Raw genomic sequence first — 15,798 nt, 5'->3', positions numbered from 1 at the left:
GCAGTCCTGTCTTCCACCCAGCAGAGCAGTCGGCCCAGGGACACCAGTTCCCCCTGTCTGTTAACCCTCCTCTGACCACATTCACCTCTGATCACAACACTACCTGACAGAATCGACGGTCCAAGTCCAGCCATTTAGTGTTAAAGCCATATTGTGTTATAACCAATGGCAATAACCCATAAACCAAATATCTATGTTAACCTCTGTTTAACTTGTTAAGAGAAGGAGCAGCCTGATCTTTCATCTTAGCAGTTTAAGTAGTATGACATGATGCATGGAGGAGAGCCTCCTGTCTGGCACACTAATGACTGCCTCAGCAGAGGAGAAATCAGACCCGGCAGCGGCTCACAGAGGAACTCAACTGTCAGACACCATCACTTCTCCCATTTAGCACTGGGTTGTAATTCATCCATCCCAACAATCCGACGACTCAGTTTGGATTTGTTTAGTCTGCCTGTTCAGGTCCTGTCTGAACAATACAAGTGGGATACGTTACGTTTTGTTAAGTTTGTGTTTGTTGAGGTCTTTCTCTCTCTCTCTACTCGTGTGTGCGTGCGTGCGTGCGTGCATGCGTGTGTGCGTGCGTGCGTGCGTGTGTGTGTGCATGTTATTTTCCTGTGATTGTCATGTAAAATCAGTTTCATAAGAGAGATAAAGAGATGTCGTACTGTTTAGGACTTCAGAGAAATCCATTCCACTCATGAGGGGGTGAGGGGGTGGGATATTTCTGTCCAAACATTTGTCTAAGGATTCTTCTTCCTCTCCATAAACCCCAGAGCAGCTGACCATTTGAGACTTCTCTGTCCAGGCACCACACTGTTTCTGGCAGGTGCCAGGTTCTAAGACAGCACAGATAGAAGAGCTAGCTTCCTGTGCAGACTGCTTTTTACAGAAACAGAATTTTATAAGCATCAGAGCCAGTACATGGAGGTCTGGAAAGGAACACCGAGAATGTGATAGTGGAGGATCTCCGTGGTTGGTATCCACCACAAAATGAAGCCATATTGGAGTGTCACTTCGGATTCCAACTTGTGGTGTGTTTACTATATAAGTAAACAGTGACTACTCTTACAGCTGGAATCCTTATTGGTGAAACAACCAGGTCCGTTTGGGATATTACAACAACAGAGAAGTTACTGGAAACAACCAACACAGTTTTTTCCCCTCAGACATTGCAGGTGCGATAGAAAAACACAATATGTGCTGCAATTGTTTTTATCATGATGATCCTCAGCTGGGCAACAAAACCAATAACAACGGTGTTGGGGCGGCCAGTGGCGCTGTTTCCCCCTACTGGGGATTCCATCTTTAAGGTCCAGTGAATTTACTTTCTACCAATCGTGACACAAGACTATGGTAGCCTGCTAAGCTAAAGCCTAGACATCAGCTCAGGGAGCTACCACAAGTCTTCAGGTCTCAGACAAGGTAACTCATCACGCGAGGGTCACAAGCTCACCATGTATGTATATTTTGTAATCAGCTGCTCCTCATTCTGTGCCACTGGTTTTGCTCAGCACAGCAGTTGATGTTGAAGCTGTGCCTCAGGCCACAGTACATGTGTTAGCAACAACTGCCTGTGTGCAAACAGCAAGGCTGATGTGTCAGGGCAGTCACCCCATGTCAACTCCAACACATGGGAGAGATCACTATAAAACACTGTTGGATGAGAGAAGCGTTTATGTCTGGAAAATTGCTGCAGCAGCAAAAAGGTAACAGTGACATGTTCTGTCAACATATTTTTCTTCCGTTGTTGAATCACTGCCATATTATATTTTATACAAAGTTCCCAAATGTTGTTTGTATGGGCCAAGTTGACAGTTGAATGGTTGGGTGAAGTTGAAATGTAGAAAATGTTTTGTGTAAAATGGTCATGTAGTCTAAGCAGTTGTGTAACACTGTAAGACATTCTGCCTTCAAACAATCTATTGTCTTTCCTTATAATTGTGAATTTGCATGTATACACAGCCTTTTATTGAATGACCTCTAATTAGTACAACAAACAATGCTTTTTGAGAAACCTTTATTTCATCAGATTGATCAGATCAGAGCCAAACATCTTATTTCCATTCACCCACAACTCAAATGTACTACCGGCAGGAAGACCAGGGGGCACAGCTGCTGTCAGAATAACATTTATTTCAAGATCACTTGAAGTGAAAAATTGGTGGTAAATATCCACAGATGTACTGACGTCTCTGTCATGAATATAAGTGTGAGAGGGACTCTCTGTGGTCTGGTAGAGTCAGTGGAGCTTGAGGGAGACGACACACGAGTGAGAGGCAGGGAGATTTACAGGCCCTGCAGGGTAGAGCTGAGCCAACTCTACCTGGAGGAAGCCTCTGGCACTGACAAGCTCCTGGCTGGAGCTCCTGGCTGGGGCTCCTGGAGGCTAACCAATCACTAGAACACAGAGCAGACAACATGGAGAACACTCAGTATGATTTAAACAATTTGCCTGTGAGTGGTAAGATAAGAAGTCTGAAAACAGTGGTGTGTTGTTGAATGTGTAATATGGATGTAAGTTGACCTCTGGTAGGTAACACCTCTGGCCTGTTTCTACTTAGGTCTTAGAAGCAGTGCTCTTATTTGTAACAGAAATTGTTATACAAAGTATTCACTGGGGTAATGTTTCTGATTCACCACATCAATTTAAATATTTTTGCAAAACAGGAAATATTTTCAGACCTGCTAGAGAACATTTGTGGGTTTCGCAATACGAGAAAGTGATATTTTCCTCACCAAAGTGTTTCCAGCACATATTTAGGTGGATATAAATAATCTGCTGTTTCTCTGTATCTTTCCCTTACCAGAACACATAACCTTACTTACCATCTTAACACAAGTGCTCAGTGACCTCAGTGTTTCTACTGGGATTGTTTTATTGTTCATGGTGTGTTTTCTCTAAACCTACCTACTGGATTCCTCTCAGTGCTGATGTCATCTCTGCTTTCTGTTAGGATAGAAAGCAATCATTCAGATATTTCTCATTAATATAGGTTCAGTAGTTAAAGAATTCTGCTGTGGATCTTCTTTTTTGTAAAGCCATAGTTTGGAATCATGGTAGAATAGAAGCCAGACGAACCTCTACTGTTGGCTTCATCAGTACCATTGGGTCTACCATTGACATGCTCCATACTGTCCAAGTCCTGCTGTTCTCTGGCTGTGTCCAACACTCCATTCACTACACCCCTACAACTATCCCTACGTAGGGCCTGCTCCGTGGCTGTGCCTGTGACCTCTTGGCTTTGGATATCTCCATCTCTACTGTTTAGACTGGTATTCTCATCATTTTCACCTCCATTGACTGTAGTCCCCTGCTCTCCGGGCACACAGACAGTACCCTGGCAGCCCACCATCACATCCTCTTCACTGTTGAGATCAATGAGCACTCTGCTGGTTCTCTCTCTCCCCCCTGTGGGGTCCCTCTGAGTCTCTCTATCCAGCTCCTCGCTCCCATTGGTTGGATCCTGCCTGGTGGTTGTCTGCATGCTGTCCACATGGTCTGGGTTTATGGTTTTCCTTCCTGGAGGTTGTTTGTATTTTCTCACATCACTTGGAGGAGAAGTGTCAGTCTCGTCGCTGCTACTGTCGTCTGTCACTGTATTGGGGATTACGAGTCGGTTAGAACTGTCAACTGATTCCATTTTGAATTTACTCTTTGTACGAAAATCTATGGATATGAATAAGTGCTATTGGTTTAATAGGATTTTATTCTAAGTATGTGTTATGCAGATGAATGAGGACCCAAAAGCGACTTAACAAAAACAGAGTCTTTATTCCAAACTTAAACAAAACGGTACTCCTGGATATATCTTAGATGACACCTGCTCACACGCAGCATCTGATGAAGGCAAAAACACGACAGGGCGGAACCAGGACGCCTGCTCACACGCAGCATCTGATGAAGGCAAAAACACGACAGGGCGGAACCAGGACACGGAACAGCAAACATCAAACAAAGATCCGACAAGGACAGAAGCGGAAAACAGAGGGAGAAATAGGAACTCTAATCAGAGGGCAAAATAGGGGACAGGTGTGAAAGATTAAATGAGGTAGTTAGGAGAATGAGGAACAGCTGGGAGCAGGAACGGAACGATAGAGAGAGAGCGAGAGAGGAAGAGAGGGAGGGGAAGAGAGAGGGAAAGAACCTACTAAGACCAGCAGAGGGAGACAAATGGAAGGGAAGCACAGGGACAAGACATGATAATCAAAAGACAAAACATGACAGTACCCCCCCACTCACCGAGCGCCTCCTGGCGCACTCGAGGAGGAACCCTGGCGGCAACGGAGGAAATCATTAATCAACGAACGGTCCAGCACGTCCCGAGATGGAACCCAACTCCTCTCCTCAGGACCGTAACCCTCCCAATCCACTAAGTACTGGTGACCACGTCCCCGAGAACGCATGTCCATGATCTTCCGTACCTTGTAAATAGGTGCGCCCTCGACAAGGACGGGAGGGGGGGAGGGAAGACGAACGGGAGCGCGAAGAAAAGGCTTGACACAAGAGACATGGAAGACAGGGTGGACGCGACGAAGATGTCGCGGAAGAAGCAGTCGCACAGCGACAGGATTGACGACCTGAGAGACACGGAACGGACCAATGAACCGCGGAGTCAACTTGCGAGAAGCTGTCGTAAGGGGAAGGTTACGAGTGGAAAGCCACACTCTCTGACCGCGACAATACCTAGGACTCTTAATCCTACGTTTATTGGCGGCTCTCACAGTCTGCGCCCTGTAACGGCAAAGTGCAGACCTGACCCTCCTCCAAGTGCGCTCACAACGTTGGACAAAAGCCTGAGCGGAGGGAACGCTGGACTCGGCGAGCTGGGACGAGAACAGAGGAGGCTGGTAACCAAGACTACTCTGAAACGGAGATAGCCCTGTAGCAGACGAAGGAAGCGAGTTGTGAGCGTACTCAGCCCAGGGGAGCTGTTCTGCCCAAGACGCAGGGTTTCGAAACGAAAGGCTGCGTAAAATGCGACCAATCGACTGATTGGCCCTTTCTGCTTGACCGTTAGACTGGGGATGAAACCCGGAAGAGAGACTGACGGAAGCACCGATCAAACGACAGAACTCCCTCCAAAACTGTGACGTGAATTGCGGACCTCTGTCTGAAACGGCGTCTAACGGGAGGCCATGAATTCTGAACACATTCTCAATGATGATTTGTGCCGTCTCCTTAGCGGAAGGAAGCTTAGCGAGGGGAATGAAATGTGCCGCCTTAGAGAACCTATCGATAACCGTAAGAATCACAGTCTTCCCCGCAGACGAAGGCAGACCGGTAATAAAGTCTAAGGCGATGTGAGACCATGGTCGAGAAGGAATGGGAAGCGGTCTGAGACGACCGGCAGGAGGAGAGTTACCTGACTTAGTCTGCGCGCAGTCCGAACAAGCAGCCACGAAACGGCGCGTGTCCCGCTCCTGAGTAGGCCACCAAAACCGCTGGCGAATAGAAGCAAGCGTACCCCGAACACCGGGGTGGCCAGCTAACTTGGCAGAATGAGCCCACTGAAGAACAGCCAGACGAGTAGGGACAGGAACAAACAGAAGGTTACTAGGACAAGCACGCGGCGACGCAGTGTGAGTGAGCGCTTGCTTTACCTGTCTCTCAATTCCCCAGACAGTCAACCCGACAACACGCCCTTCAGGGAGAATCCCCTCGGGGTCGGTAGAAACCACAGAAGAACTAAAGAGACGGGATAAGGCATCAGGCTTGGTGTTCTTATTCCCCGGGCGATAGGAAATCACGAACTCGAAACGAGCGAAAAACAACGCCCAACGAGCTTGACGTGCATTAAGTCGTTTGGCAGAACGGATGTACTCAAGGTTCTTATGGTCAGTCCAAACGACAAAAGGAACGGTCGCCCCCTCCAACCACTGTCGCCATTCGCCTATGGCTAAGCGGATAGCGAGCAGTTCGCGGTTACCCACATCATAGTTGCGTTCCGATGGCGACAGGCGATGAGAAAAGTAAGCGCAAGGATGAACCTTATCGTCAGACTGGAAGCGCTGGGACAGAATGGCTCCCACGCCCACCTCTGAAGCGTCAACCTCGACAATAAATTGTTTAGTGACGTCAGGAGTAACAAGGATAGGAGCGGATGTAAAACGCTTCTTGAGGAGATCAAAAGCTCCCTGGGCGGAACCGGACCACTTAAAGCAAGTCTTGACAGAAGTCAGAGCTGTGAGAGGGGCAGCCACTTGACCGAAATTACGAATGAAACGCCGATAGAAATTAGCGAAACCGAGAAAGCGCTGCAACTCGACACGTGACTTAGGGACGGGCCAATCGCTGACAGCCTGGACCTTAGCGGGATCCATCTGAATGCCTTCAGCGGAAATAACAGAACCAAGAAAAGTGACAGAGGAGACATGAAAGGCGCACTTCTCAGCCTTCACGTAGAGACAATTCTCTAAAAGGCGCTGGAGTACACGTCGAACGTGCTGAACATGAATCTCGAGTGACGGTGAAAAAATCAGGATATCGTCAAGGTAAACGAAAACAAAGATGTTCAGCATGTCTCTCAGTACATCATTGACTAATGCCTGAAAGACCGCTGGAGCATTAGAGAGACCGAACGGCAGAACCCGGTATTCAAAATGCCCTAACGGAGTGTTAAACGCCGTTTTCCACTCGTCCCCCTCTCTGATGCGTACGAGATGGTAAGCGTTACGAAGGTCCAACTTAGTAAAGAACCTGGCTCCCTGCAGCATCTCGAAGGCTGACGACATAAGGGGAAGCGGATAACGATTCTTAACCGTTATGTCATTCAGCCCTCGATAATCCACACAGGGGCGCAGAGTACCGTCCTTCTTCTTAACAAAGAAAAACCCCGCTCCGGCGGGAGAGGAAGAAGGCACCACGGTACCGGCGTTGAGAGAAACAGACAGATAATCCTCGAGAGCCTTACGTTCGGGAGCCGACAGAGAGTAAAGTCTACCCCGAGGGGGAGTGGTCCCCGGAAGGAGATCAATACAACAATCATACGACCGGTGAGGAGGAAGGGAGCTGGCTCTGGACCGACTGAAGACCGTGCGCAGATCATGATATTCCTCCGGCACTCCTGTCAAGTCACCAGGTTCCTCCTGAGTAGAGGGGACAGAAGACACAGGAGGGATAGCAGACATTAAACACTTCACATGACAAGAAACGTTCCAGGATAGGATAGAATTACTAGACCAATTAATAGAAGGATTATGACATACTAGCCAGGGATGACCCAAAACAACAGGTGTAAAAGGTGAACGAAAAATCAAAAAGGAAATGGTCTCACTGTGGTTACCAGATACTGTGAGGGTTAAAGGTAGTGTCTCACATCTGATACTGGGGAGAAGACTACCATCTAAGGCGAACATGGGCGTGGGCTTCCCTAACTGTCTGAGAGGAATGTCATGTTTCCGAGCCCATGCTTCGTCCATAAAACAACCCTCAGCCCCAGAGTCTATCAAGGCACTGCAGGAAGCAGCCGAACCGGTCCAGCGTAGATGGACCGACAAGGTAGTACAGGATCTTGATGGAGAGACCTGAGTAGTAGCGCTCACCAGTAGCCCTCCGCTTACTGATGAGCTCTGGCCTTTTACTGGACATGACATGACAAAATGTCCAGCAGAACCGCAATAGAGACAAAGGCGGTTGGTGATTCTCCGTTCCCTCTCCTTAGTCGAGATGCGAATACCTCCCAGCTGCATGGGCTCAGTCTCTGAGCTGATGGGAGAAGATGGTTGAGATGCGGAGAGGGGAAACACCGTTAACGCGAGCTCTCTTCCACGAGCTCGGTGACGAAGATCTACCCGTCGTTCTATGCGGATGGCGAGTGCAATCAAAGAGTCCACGCTGGAAGGAACCTCCCGGGAGAGAATCTCATCCTTAACCTCAGCGTGAAGTCCCTCCAGAAAACGAGCGAGCAACGCCGGCTCGTTCCAGTCACTGGATGCAGCAAGAGTGCGAAACTCTATAGAGTAATCCGTTATGGATCGATCACCTTGACATAGGGAAGCCAGGACCCTGGAAGCCTCCTTCCCAAAAACTGAACGATCAAAAACCCGTATCATCTCCTCTTTAAAGCTCTGATAATCGTTAGTACACTCAGCCCTTGCCTCCCAGATAGCTGTGCCCCACTCCCGAGCCCGACCAGTAAGGAGTGATATGACGTAGGCGATCCGAGCTCTCTCTCGTGAGTATGTGTTGGGCTGGAGAGAAAACACAATATCACACTGGGTCAGAAAGGAGCGGCACTCAGTGGGTTGCCCAGAGTAACATGGTGGGTTATTAACCCTAGGTTCCGAAGACTCGGAAGACCAGGAAGTAACAGGTGGCACGAGACGAAGACTCTGAAACTGTCCTGAGAGGTTGGAAACCTGAGCGGCCAGGGTCTCAACGGCATGACGAGCAGCAGACAATTCCTGCTCGTGTCTGCCGAGCATTGCTCCCTGGATCTCGATGGCAGTGTTGCGAGAATCCGTAGTCGCTGGGTCCATACAGGTCGGATCTTTCTGTTATGCAGATGAATGAGGACCCAAAAGCGACTTAACAAAAACAGAGTCTTTATTCCAAACTTAAACAAAACGGTACTCCTGGATATATCTTAGATGACACCTGCTCACACGCAGCATCTGATGAAGGCAAAAACACGACAGGGCGGAACCAGGACGCCTGCTCACACGCAGCATCTGATGAAGGCAAAAACACGACAGGGCGGAACCAGGACACGGAACAGCAAACATCAAACAAAGATCCGACAAGGACAGAAGCGGAAAACAGAGGGAGAAATAGGAACTCTAATCAGAGGGCAAAATAGGGGACAGGTGTGAAAGATTAAATGAGGTAGTTAGGAGAATGAGGAACAGCTGGGAGCAGGAACGGAACGATAGAGAGAGAGCGAGAGAGGAAGAGAGGGAGGGGAAGAGAGAGGGAAAGAACCTACTAAGACCAGCAGAGGGAGACAAATGGAAGGGAAGCACAGGGACAAGACATGATAATCAAAAGACAAAACATGACAGTATGTTAATTATATGTTTGTTTAAATACACTGTTGGCCAAGGACTTCATCGAGTAGATTATGACATATCTTGAATCTCAGTAGAGGGTTTGGCGGCTGCTACAACCACATCATTTTGTCCGTCTCTGTTGCTGTCCTACAACAAGACAAGCCCAGGTGATGTCATGTTCAGTCTCTTACATAGTGTTAGTTACATGTCTATGGGATGTAATTAAAAGAGGCTGGAATTCTGACCAGCAGAATTAGAATCCTGTGGTACCTTCTGCATTTCTGTTTGGAGTGAAAAACAGTGACGCTACATCAATTATCTAGCTACCATTTCTTTACATTACATTGATGTAAAACATGACATACCAGTTTGTGTAATCTTTGTATTTGATCCCAGAGAGTCATCATCATCCTCTGAAAAAAGAGAGAAAGAGAGAGAGAGAACGAGATAGAGAGAGAGAGAGAGAGAGAGAGAGAATCAGAATCGGTGTGGCCGTAACAGTCTATGACATCAATATTACCAGATGAATTTTCCCCTACGGATATTTCAGTGATAGATTATTTTGATATTTAATATACCTCTGCTTTCTGCTGAATTACTTTCAGATCGTCCTGCATCTGTGGGACATTGAATAAAACAACTCTGTAAATGATATTGAAACTTCCTATATAACATTCTTTTCAAACCATATTCCACACACCTGTAAGATCATCGGAGTTGCAATTCTCTTTGGATCTGGCATCTGAGTCTACAACATCTGATACATGATCAGATAATGATCAATAACACAAAAAACACATGATCAACCACATATCAATAACACTAACTACTGACTATTGATATCTTCCCAGCTCAACCTTCCCCACACTACCCTGTTAAATAAGCAGACTTTGCAGCCTGCGTAACATTTGAGATTTCTGGAAGACAAATGATTGCGGAGTAATGATACATGTAATGTAACATTGATTTCATTATATTTCACAACAAAGTTTGACCGTTTGATTACAAACTAAACGTAATAAAAAAACTACCTGCAGAGTTCTCTGTTGGTCTTAAAGGACTTGGGCGTGCTGTTGAACACGGTAAGAAATTAGGTCAACATGGCAATAACAGATGCTAGTTAGAAACATTTCCCTCAAACATCAAAATCTACTTTCACTAACCTGGGGTTGGATCTGGTTTACCAGAGGTATTCTCAGGACCTGGGGAAAGTAGAAAGGAAAGACGGCAGATTGAGTTAATGATTTTAACAGTAACAAAATGAGGATAGATAAAATATATAAAGTGTGAAGAACAGACCTTTGATTTTTCCTGAGATATTTTGAGTAGGGGGAGCAACATCAAGGGCACCTGTAACAACATCTGAAAATGAGCTACCTTACCAACAGCTTATTAGAATCTCACCACCTGTGATCATTTTTTGAAAATGTGATTTCTCCATCAAGACTAACAACTGTTTGGGTCTCATCAACACAAGAAAATAAACAGGTTCATTAGCATGTAGCCAACCATCTCACCATTCAAAAAGCTTAACACATCCTCACTTCTGTCTGAAAAGGAAACAGTACTATTATTAATTTATTGAATCTCCATAACCTCAATAATATAATGTCATATACTGTATCAGACCTTTTCACCACAGCAATAAAAGCAAGCTCATTGTTTTTGGCCAGTGTATGACACGCTGAACAATTCACTGGAAAAGCTTACTCGAGCAAATCGATATAGGCTGATATATGATCCTTGTTTAGGGTAAATGAGGCTTACCTTTCATTGGTACCATGAACACAACAGCCACTAGCGTCAGAACTGACAGAGAACACAGGGAGCTACGAGAAAAATAAAGAGCATTAGCCTTTTCAGTTGAATGCATTCAGTTGTACAGTTGACTAGGTATCCCCCATTTCCCTTTCCCTTCCCTTTTATAAAGAAGATAGTTGTACAGTTGACTAGGTATCCCCCTTTCCCTTTCCCTTCCCTTTTATAAAGAAGATAGTTGTACAGTTGACTAGGTATCCCCCATTTCCCTTTCCCTTCCCTTTATAAAGAAGATAGTTGTACAGTTGACTAGGTATCCCCCTTTCCCTTTCCCTTCCCTTTTATAAAGAAGATAGTTGTACAGTTGACTAGGTATCCCCCTTTCCCTTCCCTTTTATAAAGAAGATAGTTGTACAGTGTTAAATCTAATGCTTTGTAAGACTAAGTCAAGACAACACACAACATTTCAATGAAATGTTACATGACCTAAATGTTACATTGTTATGAAGAATATATCAATCAAAGAGGCCATGATGCAATAAAAAAGTGACTTACAGCTTCATTGTGGATGGAAGTCATCACACGAGTCCTCTATCTCTTTGTTAAAAGACCCATCAGAGTTTTTATACCTGTCCTTGTAGCTGATTGGCTGGAACCACAGAGACAATAGACACAGAGACACTTTTATGAGATAGAATGGGGGCTGTGTCAGGTGTCTCTGCAGGAAACAGTGCATGACCGTGGGAATGTTTTAAGATTGAGGAATCAGATGAGCATTTAAACAAAAAGGTTTACAGTTTACAAATGACTAATTATAATATCAGTCGACAAACAACTGACTGACTTAGAAGACAAAGACTCCCAAGATGTGACTGTTCATTCAAGAGGTGTACAAAACAAAGACCTTCTCTTTCTAGACTATGTTGATTATAGGTGACTGGTTCCCGTGGTCAGTGATGCAAACAAAACATGCCTCTGGCATTTCCTTGTCATTGTTACAGCAATTTAGAAGAGGGTAGGCCTACACAATGAGTGGATTAATTGATACCGCACCCTGAAAGTGTAGCATAAGCATATACAGTGAGTGTACGAAACATTAGAAACACCTGGTCTTTCTATGACAGACTGAGCAGGGGAATCCAGGTGAAAGCTATGATCTCTTATTGATGTCACCTGTTAAATCCACATTAATCAGTTTAGATGAAGGGGAGGAGACAGGTTAAATAATCATTTTTAAGCCTTGAGACAATTGAGACATTGATTGTGTATGTGTGCCATTCAGAGGGTGAATGGTCAACACAAAATATTGAAGTGCCTTTGAACGGGGTATGCTGGGTTTTTCAGTTTCCCTTGTGTATCAAGAATGGTCCACCACCCAAAGGACATCCAGCCAACTTGACACAACTGTGGGAAGCATTGGAGTCAACATGGGCCAGCATCCCTGTGGAACCCTTTCGACACCTTGTGGATTCCATACCCCAACGAATTGAGGCAGAGCGCAAGATGGGGTGCAACTCAATATTAGGAAGGTGTTCCTAATGTTTTGTCCACTCAGTGTACGTTGTCCATTAGCCATAATGACCAAAAAGAAAGTATTTTCATTCTGTATTCAATATTTCTCTTATCAAAGGCATTCTTCTTTGGTCGTTCAATATTTCTGTTTTCAAATTCTTCTTTGGTCGTTCAGAACAGCACTGTTTAATTGAACGTTGCAAACCCCTCTGATATTGCTGACTACTTTAATGACGTTTTCATTGGCAAGATTAGCAAACATAGGCATGACATGCCAATAACAAACTCTAAACCTTAATTTTCATGCATAACTGAATCTGAATTCTGTAAAGTGAGTGCGGAAGAGGTGAAAAAAGTATTGCTGTCAATCAATAATGACAAACCGCCTGGTTCTGACAACTTGGATGGTAGCGGACTATTGCCACTCCTATCTATCAAAGCCTACAGGACAGTGTGTGTCTCAGGGCTGGAGGGAAGTAAAAGTACTTCCGCTACCCAAGAATAGCAAAGCACCCTTTACGGGTTCAAACAGCCGACCAATCAGCCTGCTACCAACCCTTAGTAAACTTTTGGAAAAAAATGTGTTTGACCAGGTACAATGCTATTTCACAGTAAACAAATTAACAACAGACTTTCAACTCACTAATAGGGAAGGGCCCTCAACATGTATGGCCTTGACACAAATGACTGATGATTGGCTGAAAGAAACTGATAATAATAAGATTGTAGGAGCTATTTTGCTAGACTTCAGTGTAGCTTTTGACATTATTGTTCATAATATGCTGTTGAAAAAACATACACTAATGTTCAAAAGTTTGGGGTCACTTAGAAATGTCCTTGTTTTTTAAAGAAAAGCTATTTTTTTGTCCATTAAAATAACATAAAATGTATCAGAAATACAGTGTCAACATTGTTAACGTTGTAAATGACTATTGTAGCTGGAAATGGCAGATTTCTTATGGAATATCTACATAGGCGTACAGAGGCCCATTATCAGCAACCATCACTCCTGTGTTCCAATGGCACGTTGTGTTAGCTAATCCAAGTTTAGAATTTTAAAATCGAATTGATCATTAGAAAACCCTTTTGAAATTATGTTAGCACAGCTGAAAACGTTTGTGCTGATTAAAGAAGCAATAAAACGGGCCTTCTTTAGACTAGTTGAGTATCTGGAGCATCAGCGTTTGTGGGTTCGATTACAGGCTCAAAATGGCCAGACACAAAGAACATTCTTCTGAAACATGTCAGTCTATTCTTGTTTTGAGAAATGAAGGCTATTCCATGCGAGAAATTGCCAAGAAACTGAAGATCTCGTACAACGCTGTGTACTACTCCCTTCACAGAACAGAGCAAACTGGCTCTAACCAGAATAAAAAGAGGAGTTGACGGCCTCGGTGCACAACTTAACAAGAGGACAAGTACATTATTGTCTAGTTTGAGAAACAGACGCCTCACAAGTCCTCAACCTGCAGCTTCAATAAATATGAACTGTAAAACACCAATCTCAACATTAACAGTCAAGAGGCGACTCCAGGATGTTGGCCTTCTAGGCAGAGTTGCAAAGAAAAAGCCATATCTCAGACTGGCCAATAAAAAGAAAAGATTAAGATGGGCAAAAGAACACAGACACTTGTCAGAAGAACTCTGCCTAGAAGGCCAGCATCCCAGAGTCGCCTCTTCACTGTTGACTTGAGACTGGTGTTTTGCGGGTACTATTTAATGAAGCTGCCAGTTGAGGACTTGTGAGGCGCCGTTGTTTTGGGTCGCCTACTGGGATCCGATCCATTGTCCTGGGTGGTGGTCCAAACAGAGGATCCGCTTCGGAAAAGTCATATTCCTGGTCGTAATGATGGTAGGTTGATGTTGCTCTTATATCCAATAGTTCCTCCCGGCTGTATGTAATAAGACTTAAGATTTCCTGGGGTAAAAAAAAACGAAATACTGCATAGTTTCCTAAGAACGCGAAGCGAAGCGTCCATCTCTGTCGGCGCCAAACACCTAGCCGGGGAAACATTTTCTGTTGCTGCAGGATTAATTTCCTGCTGTAGCAAACGGGCTCACATTAAGATCATACATCTGTGTTTTTATCACACCTGGACTACTGCCGAGTTATATGATCAAATGCTGCAAAGACGGACATAGGCAATTGGCCAAAAACAGAGCAGCACGGTTGGCCCTTAAATGTACACTGAGGGGTAATATCAAGAAAATCACGTGAATCTCTCCTGGCACAAAGGGGAGGAGAGATTGTATTCATCACTACTTGATTTTGTGAGAGGTATTGACGTGCTGAAAGTACCTAACTGTCTGTTCAAACAGCTAACACACCTCAGACAGCCATACATACCCCACAAGAAATGCCACCAGTGTTCTCTTCACAGTCCCTAAGTCCAGAACAGAGGCTGGGAAACACACAGTACTACATAGAGCCATGACTACATGGAACTCTATTCCACATCAGGTAATTCAAGCTAGCAGTAAAATCAGATTAAAAAAACCCCAGATAAAACAACACCTCACGGCACAACGCGGACTGTGAAGAGACACACACTCACACACACTCTACACACACCCACACATTGTAATATTGTATTGTTGTAATATTGTACATTTTGTACTGTACATTTGTAAAGGTGGAGCAGATATGCAAATGTGTATAGTGCACAGGGTATTGTGTGATGTGTTGTTTTATTTATGATGTAGACTATTGTTTTGTTGTGATGTATTGTTTTGTTCATGTTTGGACCCCTGGAAGAGTAATGGCTGCCTTGGCAGAAGCTAATGGAGATTCTAATAAAATACTCATGTTTTGGAGTTATGCATTATCAAATCAACAATAGTTATGCATTAGAGTTAGATGTCCATGGGTCCGGAACGTCATACATACCTGGGGTGCATTCAGTTCGATTAAACAGTAGCTAGGTAGTGTGACGGTTTATACTGAACAACACGTTTCTTCAAAACGTGTTTCAACATTCTTGAACAGACGTTGAGGTACGTTTTCTCAGCTTAGTGGGTGTAGTAGGGTGTGGCTTGAAGCAATGAGTGACGAAAGAGCAGTGGAGCGTTCCCCAACCCACAACCCAACCCCTCCCCGTTTTTCAATTGGTCAATCAGAACAGCACCGTTTCCGTTGTGCGTTGTCCCTGTCTGGAACATCATTGGTCTTGTCCCAGTAAGAACATAGATTTATATTGTGGAAAATAACTATGGAGGAAGTACAAAAAAAAACTATGGAGGAAGTACGACCATAGTAAATCAATCAACAATATAATAATAACTTTAGTAAGAATATTTATCTTTAACTTACAATCTATGCGATTAGATAGGTTCAGAATGTATGTGAAACAGCACACATATATGGCACATGGAAATCATAAGAGGGTGGTTTACGGAGAGGTGGGATGGAATGAGAATAGCTGAGTGGTGGGGTTAAAAGCTCATGTTCTATAATAGTTATGACTATAAACATTTTTAATGAATAAGTACTATCTATCTAGATGTCATTTATATAAAAATATCGAATTACTTTATTTT

At 44.5% G+C, this 15,798-nt stretch overlaps 1 protein-coding gene across 3 annotated transcripts; it reads right to left on the bottom strand.

The window, feature by feature from the left end:
• Positions 1-2,024: 2,024 nt before the first annotated feature.
• On the bottom strand, positions 2,025-15,280 carry LOC120036661. 3 transcript variants are annotated; one of them, XM_038983043.1, is made up of 13 exons: positions 15,149-15,280; positions 11,305-11,398; positions 10,759-10,820; positions 10,509-10,541; positions 10,291-10,341; positions 10,155-10,193; positions 10,023-10,061; positions 9,692-9,748; positions 9,570-9,608; positions 9,357-9,404; positions 3,083-3,598; positions 2,912-2,950; positions 2,025-2,400 (listed from the first exon to the last, which is right to left on the bottom strand). In XM_038983043.1, exons 2-13 carry the CDS (start codon positions 11,310-11,312, stop codon positions 2,390-2,392), a joined length of 942 nt encoding a protein of 313 aa, XP_038838971.1. In that variant the 5' UTR covers positions 11,313-11,398; positions 15,149-15,280; the 3' UTR covers positions 2,025-2,389. The 3 variants fall into 3 exon arrangements, with proteins under 3 accessions (XP_038838971.1, XP_038838973.1, XP_038838972.1); XM_038983045.1 differs by lacking the exon at positions 9,692-9,748; XM_038983044.1 differs by lacking the exon at positions 10,509-10,541.
• Between the last annotated feature and the right edge of the window lie 518 nt (positions 15,281-15,798).

This window comes from Salvelinus namaycush, unplaced genomic scaffold (assembly GCF_016432855.1).
Source record: "Salvelinus namaycush isolate Seneca unplaced genomic scaffold, SaNama_1.0 Scaffold141, whole genome shotgun sequence".
NCBI classification, from domain to species: domain Eukaryota; kingdom Metazoa; phylum Chordata; class Actinopteri; order Salmoniformes; family Salmonidae; genus Salvelinus; species Salvelinus namaycush.
This window is presented reverse-complemented; position numbering and strand designations above follow the sequence as displayed.

Coding starts and splice junctions, on each gene's coding strand:
- LOC120036661 (XM_038983043.1), bottom strand. Junction 9,609..9,691: donor CAACTCCGATGATCTTACAG/GTGTGTGGAATA, acceptor AATGTCCCACAG/ATGCAGGACGATCTGAAAGT. Junction 9,405..9,569: donor TAATTCAGCAGAAAGCAGAG/GTATATTAAATA, acceptor CTCTTTTTTCAG/AGGATGATGATGACTCTCTG.